The following is an 8,508-nucleotide window of genomic DNA, read 5'->3' on the forward strand; positions in this document are numbered from 1 at the left end:
TGAGCTGCATGCAACTTACCTCCCATGTAACTTGAGAGTTACACAAAGCAGTTCAAAGACAATAGAATTATATTTGACCACTCAACTAGATAACCAAACTAGCAGCTTGTACTTGTTTGTTAATTGCATTTTCCTCACTATTTAAAGCAATTTACAATGTGTAACTTAGATTTGCTTATTTGCACCATTTTTATTGTCTTTGTAAAATTTCTTAAGCTGTCATTTTCATTCTTTTTTATATATCTATACACCTGTCTTTTCATTTAGATATTAAAGGCAGTATATAAGCTACATCATGCGCCTGGTAAAGAAGATGTTTGAGGCGTCTGCGAGAATCATGAGATGTTCCGGAGTTTAATCTCGTCCAGACGGCACCGCCTATCGTGTACAATATAAAGTTGCCTTTGTCTGATTGGTCAGTGCTTCGTGGCCTTTGCTTGTAATTTGAATGAACTTGATATCAGCTTATTCAGTGCTCGATTTGATACACAGTAATACGGTGGGGTCTCATGCATTTATTTTGTTGATACAGCAAAAATGAGGAATGCCTGAATATGTGCCTTGTGTTCACGTGTTAAAGGCCCCATAAATTACATTTGTTCTTGTGTTTTGAAGTCCACTGTGGTTTTATTTACCCAAACTAGTCATAATTCATAGTTTTTCATTCTTTTTATCCCTTAGATTTAAACTGGTTTTGTCACTGTACCTTTATGACTGTGCTATTATTGTGAAATGGCAGCATCTAGAAGCAACAGCAGCACAGCAACGAAGCGGTAGACCACGCAAACTCACAGAGCAGGGCTGCCAATTGCTGAAGCGCACAGTGTCTATCCTCTGTTCAATCACACAGTACTGGTTTGGCGCAGCCACTGGACTCTGGAGCAGTGGAAACGTATTCTGTGGAGTGATGAATCACGCTTCTCTATCTGTCAGTCTGATGGACGAGTCTGGGTTTGGAGAATGCCAGGAGAACGTTACCTGCCTGACTGCACTGTGCCAGCTGTAAAGTTTGGTGGAGGAGGGATAATGATATGGGGCTGTTTTTAAGGGGTTGGTCTAGAACCCTTAGATCCAGTGAAGGGAAATCTTAATGCTTCAGCACCAAGACATTTTGGCAATCGTTTGCTTCCAGCTTTGTGGGAACAGTTTGGGGAAGAACCTTTCCTGTTCCAGCATGACTGAGCCCCAGTGCACAAAGCAGCTCCATAAAGGCCTGACTGGGTGAGTTTGGTGTGGAAGAACTTGACTGGCCCTCACAGAACCCTGACCTCAACCCCATCAAACACCTTTGGGATGAACTAGAACGGAGATTGGAGCCAGGCCCTCTCGTCCAACATCAGTGTCTGACCTCACAAATGCTCTTCTGGATGAATGGACAGAAATTCCCACAGAGACTCTCCAAAATCTGTAGGAAGCTTCCCAGAAGAGTGGAAGCTGTTACAGCTGTAAAGGGGGACCAACTCCATATTAATACCTATAGATTTAGAATGGGTTTCATAAAAGCTCCTGTAGGTGTGATGGGTGATGTGTAGGTGTCCAAATACTTTTGTCTATATAGTGTGTGTGAATGAGGTGAAGACACGGATTGTTTTGCAGCTTCATATAATATGTGGGGAATGAATGGGATGTTTTTGAAACTTTAATGACGTTTAATACATCAAACTTCATTTTAAATATAAGTAAAATTTTTAAAAAGCAAAGAATATTTGGTTTTCATCTACATGGGCCCTTTAATGTTTATATATGAAAGTTTGCACCATGCACTTACACCAGGGGTGTAAAGATGCACATATTTTCAGGTTTCATAAGATTTGCAATTCTGAGGTCAATATTTGATGCCGTTTTTGATATCTTGTATATTTTGTAAGCCCGGTCATTTGAGCGTGGGTGTGTGCATACTTAAGTTCCTCCTTCTCTCCACACTCTTTACTCTGATAGGCTGCTTGCGAGCGTTGGGCGTATCTGCTGTTCAGTTTTCAATTTGAACACACTGTTTCAGATCCGATCCTCTATTGAAACCATCCCAGGATCACATTTTTATTTTTCCGCTGGTTAAATTCCAGATACTAATTTGTGTGCTGAACACAAAAGCAAACATGTGGAGAACTGTCCTGCAGTCCTGCAGAGTGAATAATAATCTGAATATCTTGGGTATCGTTGCTGATTTTGCCCAAAATGTGAATTTTATTTAAGGCTTTTTTTTTAATTAAGCAATGTTTTATGTTTGGAAACCCGAGCTATGAGGGTGTGTTCAGTGTTATGATAAGGTCTATTAGTAATATTTCTATTAACAATATTAGAACTATTATTAACCGATACAGTGTGAACCTCCCACTCAAATTACAACACATTTTACAGCAGAATTTATATGATATTTATTTGTGTTTAAGCTATTGGAAAAAAAATAAAACACACAATATACAATGGGCCATAACCCCCCCCCACCCCCGCCATGTGTTAAATTCAGCAAATAAACAGCAGTTGTGTTTTAAAATGCATTCTCTTTATAGAATGTGTTATTTCTCATTTAGAAAATCAATAAAACATGGAATTTGACCAGGGGCACCCAAACTCTTGCATATGACTGTATGTTTTATTAATGCGCTTGTCTGTGTGTGTCTGTGTGTGTGTGTGTGTGTGTGTGTGTGTGTGTGTGTGCAGGAGTTTGCGGTGTTGACCAAAGAGCTGAATGTGTGTCGGGAGCAGCTGCTGGAGAGAGAGGAGGAGATCGCTGAGCTCAAGGCAGAGAGGAACAACACACGGGTCAGTAGCTGCACTATGGACTGTGTGTGTTTGACCAGATTTTCTTGTCTTAATGGGCTGAATTTCATGATGTGCAGTGTTTTAATTAAGGTTGAACAGTTAATTGCTTTTATATCGAAATCACAATTTGAAAGAGTGCAATTTTAATTATACACTCTTAAAAAAGATGAGGGTTCTTTAGTAAAGACAGTGGTTCTATATAGAACCATAAACACTCAAAAGAACCATTTGTATGCTTAACAGGTTCTTTACATGGTGAAAAGGTTCTTCAGATTGATGGAGGATGTGTTGTTTAGGGTTCTTCTGTTGTTACGATGTCAGGGGTGTAACAATAGCAGAACACTTTTCGGTGCTATGTAGAACCCTTTTTAAAAAGGTTCTATATACAACCATATACAACACATTCTCCACCCGTTCTCCCTCTCTTCTCTATTTCTTTCACTTTCTTGTTCACTCTCTCTCTCTCTCTCTGACTCTCTCTCTCTCTCACTCTCTCTCTCTCTCTCTCTGTAACTCTCTCTCTCTCTCTCTCTCTGTAACTCTCTCTCTCTCTCTCTCTCTCTCTCTCTATCTCTCTCTCACTCTCTGTAACTCTCTCTCTCTCTCTCTCTCTGTAACTCTCTCTCTCTATCTCGCGCTCTCTCTCTCTGTAGCTGCTGTTGGAGCATTTAGAGTGTTTGGTGTCTCGTCATGAGCGTTCTCTCAGGATGACGGTGGTGAAGCGACAGGCTCAGTCTCCGGCTGGAGTGTCCAGTGAGGTTGAGGTGCTGAAGGCCCTGAAGTCCCTGTTCGAGCACCACAAAGCACTGGATGAGAAGGTGAGTGTTATTTGGAGTTTACAGCAGACTAGAAATGCAAACGACCGTCCGTCCAGTCCACTCTGACTTACAGATCCTTATACGGACATTTCGAGGAGGAAATAGCAGATGCCAGGGAGACAGTCAAATCATACTTCAGAGGACAGTAGATGTGAATTCTTGCATCATTTTTGTAAATTGTGAATTTAGTCTGTGTAGCCCTTATGCTGCGTTGAAGTTCTCCTCTGCAAATCGGCTTCAGAGGTCATAAGCACGACGAGATGTGTGTGGTTTTGGTTGGAAACAAGCTGGGCATGCTGGGAATAGTGTTTTTTACCTTTACTTTTTTATTCTATCTTTTTCTATCGCAAGTTTGTGGATACATTCACATTAAAAGCCTCACTGCTCAACTCAAATTTTTTGCTCAGGTCCGATTTTACTTACATGATGGTTCACGTTGTCACATGGACAAACCACATAAGCCATGAACAAACTGACCAGCAGAACAAAGGTCATTCACTCTGATCAGCGCTCAGCTGTTCATTATTGGAATAAGATGAAGATGAAACAGGCTCAGATGCTTTTGCAGTGTTTACTGGCTCTTAACTTCGCGGTAACACTGAATGATGGAGCACGCACAGTAAACAAAAACACGTGAATTCCGATTGAAATGTTCTCGTTGAGGTCGCCTGGCCACGTATGTATCCGATCTAGGACCACAGATGAAAGTGGCCCGGATCTGGTTTGAAAAGTGCATGTAAACTCTTACTCAGATTTCTTTCGGATTTCTCCGTCTGCACATGTGCAAAAACAGACCACGGTGCCGGAAATAAGCAAGCAGTGTTTAACACGGCACCCATGAGACAGCAACAAAACACTTTGGAGCAACACTGAAAGCAACTACACGCTTGATGAAATGAAGGATTTAAATATTCTTCATCTTCTAGATGATGTGTGTTCATATTTTCAGGTAAAGTGACTCAATGTTTTTTAAGAAAAGCCGCAGCTTTTGAGTTTTACATTACGTTTACTTCACGTCTTCTTCTGTGAGTTTACACAAAATGCAAAGCAGAAATCTGATTACTGTCTGACTCATGTAGACCCAGAGTTTCCCCATTATCTGATTACTCAAGTGCATGTAAACGTGTTGATCGGATTACTGACAAAATCGGATTTTCTGCAGTTATCGGATTATTAAGTGAATGTAAACACACTCATTGCACCATTGAAATGATTTTAAAGCTGTTATTTTAAGGTGAAATTGTGACGTAATGTTGCCTTAAGGCAAAAAATCTGATTCGTGCCACTTTAGCCTGGTAATGTGAACGTAGCCAATTTTGCGTTACTGCAATAAAATACAGAGCAGAGGATGCACGTTAGATAATCAGTGGTTTTACTAGAATCATCACACAGCATATGCTCATATTTCTTTGCATGTGGATGAGAGTAAGACATTAAAAACACATTTTAGCCTGCAGTGATTTACCAAAAATACACCCACCATGATTGGATTTCAAAAAATGGTCTAAAAATCAATTTTAGATTAAAATCTACTCAAAACTACTGTTAAACAGTGTCAGGCATCAGGCAGTTTATTCATAACCGTTTCATGTAATAACATTTTGTGAAGGATCTTTAAGTTCCATTGTACCTCACTGTTACTTCTGTGGGTGAAGAACTCCCACACTCAGGATTAATTCAGATCCAGAATGTTAAAATCCTCCCCAGGATTTCGTTCCAACTGCCTGGCTGCAGGTTTGAGCTAACTAAAAAAACCTCTGCTTTGGACGTTCTGGATCTTTCCTTCTTCGGTTCTTCTCCTTTTGCTGCCGTTATCATTCAAATCCATCTGTTTTTCTTCTACATCCTTCTCTTTCTCTCCTTCTGCATCCTTCCCTCTCTCTCTCTCCTCTCCTGACCTCCTTTAGGTGAGAGAGAGATTGCGTGTGGCTCTGGAGCGAGTGGCCGTCCTGGAGGAGGAACTGGAGTCTTCAACCAGAGAGGTACTGATGGCTCCACTCCTCTCCAGCTCTTTCAGCGATTAAAAAGCCGTTCACACGCAGTCCGATTTTTACAGACAAAAAAAAAGTCCAGTGTTAAAAACAAAGACATGCACGTTAACCGTGTAGCTACTGTAATAAACTGTAATAAACAGTAATAAAGTAAAAACCTTAGTAACCACCTGGGATACCATAGCGGTGACCTAGCAGTGGCTTACCACCATCTTAGCAACCAACCAACAGCCTAGCAAAACCTTATCAACCACCTAGAATACCATAGCAACAGCCTAGCAACTCCTTATGAACCACCTGGGATACTATAGCAGTGCCTTAGCAGTGGCCTACTAACAATTTAGCAACAACCTGGGATACCATAGCAACAGCCTAGCAGCTCCTTATTAACCACCTGGGATACCATAGCAGTGGTCTAACAAGACCTTAGCGACCACTTGGGATACCACAGCAGCAGCCAAGCAGCAATTTAGCAACCACCTGGGTTACCATAGTGATAGCCTAGCAACTCCTTATAAGCCATCTGTGATACCATAGCAACAGCCTAGCAACTCCTTGTCAACCACCTGGGATACCATAGCAACAGCCTAGCAACTCCTTATCAACCACATGGGATGCCATGGTAACAGCCTAGCAACTCCTTTTCAACCTCCAGGGATACCATAGCAACAGCCTAGCAACTCCTTATAAGCCATCTGGGATACCATAGCAGCAGCATAGCAACTCCTTATCAACCACATGGGATGCCATGGCAACAGTCTAGCAAGTCCTTTTGAACCACCTGGGATACCATAGCAACAGCGTAGTAACTTCTTATCAACTACTGGGGATACCACAGCAACAGCCTAGCAACTCCTTATCCTCCTCAGGGATACCATAGCAACAGCGTAGTAACTTCTAATCAACCACCAGGGATACCATAGCAACAGCCTAGCAACTCCTTTTCAACCTCCAGGGATACCATAGCAACAGCCTAGCAACTCCTTATAAGCCACCTTTGTTACCATAGCAACAGCTTAACAACTCCTTATAAACCACCTGGCGAAACCAAAGCAGTGGCCTAGCAGTGGCTTACCACCACCTTAGCAACCACCTAGGATACCATAGCACCAGCCTAGCAACTGCTTTTCAACCACCTAGGATACCATAGCAACAGCCTAGCAACTCCTTATCAACTTATCATCTTTCTTTTTCCTTTATCTGTCCATCCACTATATGTATCCTGATCTTCCTCACAGGTGCTGACTCTGCGAGATCAGATCAAAAGAAGAGAGCGAGGGATGGACAACGGAAAGGAGGTGAGACCCCCTAATCATATTACTCGCACGCTTTTTTGATGTTTTCACCCGTTTTGTTCATCTTCTTTCTCATTTCTTTTTCTCAGCGGCTCCCGAATGGCCCGTCGTCCATCTTGGATGATGGAGAGATCGACAGACAGAGAGAAGGAGAGATAGAGCGACAGAGGGCAGAGCTTTCACAGCTGAAAGAGAGACTGGCCCTCATGTGCAGACAGGTGTGTACGAGAGTGTATGAGAGAGAGAGAGAGAGACAGAGAGAGAGAGAGAGAGAGAGAGACAGAGAGAGAGAGGGGGAGAGAGAGAGAGACAGAGAGAGAGAGAGAGAGACACACAAAATACTGACACATTTTGCATTAGAAAATGTTCCAGCTGGCCAATCAGAAGAAGAGATAACAGTTCTATGGTTGCTATAGTGATGAGGGAAGCAGGCTGTGCTCCCTCTGGTGGCCAAATGCAGCACTGCAGCCAGTCACTGTATTACGGAGTGAGTGAGCCTTAGGCCTGGCCCACACTAAAGGATTTAATTGATATTTAGATATTGATTATATATTGATATATAATTTCTATTATATAATATATATTGATAAACATATATTGATAAAGATGAAAGCTTTAAGTGCTGTTTATCTGATGGGGGCAGTTTCGGTGGTCTTGCACGGTTCTCCTCAGAAATCTCCTGAAAAACGAATAATAACCGTTGTGACTGGACGTTAAGTAAATACAGACTCTCTGACTTTTACACTGTGCTGGACAGTGACCTAAATGTGTGTTGAATGATTTCTGATTAGTGTTGATGTTGACGGACTGTATTAATGTGTTTATGTGTGAATACCTCTCCACCACAGGTTGGAGAGATTGAGGAGCAGCTGGCAGCTGCAAGGAGGGAAGTGACCAAAACTGAAGAAGCCAATCAGAAGCTGCAGAGAGAGATCAAGGAGGTACGGGGGTTGAGGGTTCAAACCGCAGCTGCGCAACATTACCCACCCATAATGCACCCTCACAGCTGTTTAAATAGCTAGGAAAGTATTCAGCACATCATGAAATCTCAAAGCGCAGCACATTTTAATTTGATTAAGTTACTTCAAAGTTTGTTCAGTTGAGAACTATTGTTGTGGGTCTACATGAATTAGAAATCATAACTCATTCTCTTTCTGCACTGTGATGTGTTTGTGAGTTCCTTCCGCCAAATTATAGTTCCTTAACAAGCAGCTTGTTGCTCCATCAGAGTAACGAGCTCCACCCACTCTCTGCACAGCCGGCAGTTCGTTCTCCAGTTCCTCACACTAAATTCCCAAACTGTCATCACCACTGAGCAGCTTTTCTGTTTTTTACTGCAGCAGTTTTATGGCTCAGTCTGATTTGGACAGACTCTGAAGATCAGACTACACGTTTGGCGAATGGTATTGGGTTCATTTCTGGCTGATTCCAGGTTGTTTAGCTGTTCTTCTGTCACAGCTGCCAACTGAAAAGCTGCTCAGTGGTGATGGGTTTGGGAATTTAGTGTCGTCTCATCTTCAGAGTCTGACCAAATCGGCTGTCGGTCAAATGTGATCTTAAAAGTATCCGTTTTCTGTTTGTGCACAAAGTAAGAGGTGAAAACATTCAAATGGCCTGAGCGTCTCCTACAGCTGTCAAAGT

General features: G+C 42.1%; 1 protein-coding gene across 1 annotated transcript in view; it reads left to right on the forward strand.

Moving 5' to 3' along the window:
* ppfia3 (PTPRF interacting protein alpha 3) overlaps positions 1–8,508 on the forward strand; it is a 71,451-nt gene that overhangs the window by 13,178 nt on the left and 49,765 nt on the right. Inside the window, exons 3-8 of the mRNA XM_036589873.1 lie at positions 2,662–2,763; positions 3,417–3,581; positions 5,489–5,563; positions 6,811–6,870; positions 6,957–7,085; positions 7,716–7,808. Of these exons, the coding sequence (XP_036445766.1) occupies positions 2,662–2,763; positions 3,417–3,581; positions 5,489–5,563; positions 6,811–6,870; positions 6,957–7,085; positions 7,716–7,808 (624 nt within the window). The remainder of the gene's footprint in view (positions 1–2,661; positions 2,764–3,416; positions 3,582–5,488; positions 5,564–6,810; positions 6,871–6,956; positions 7,086–7,715; positions 7,809–8,508) is intronic.

Source organism: Colossoma macropomum, unplaced genomic scaffold, assembly GCF_904425465.1.
Source record: "Colossoma macropomum unplaced genomic scaffold, Colossoma_macropomum, whole genome shotgun sequence".
In the NCBI taxonomy this organism is placed as follows: domain Eukaryota; kingdom Metazoa; phylum Chordata; class Actinopteri; order Characiformes; family Serrasalmidae; genus Colossoma; species Colossoma macropomum.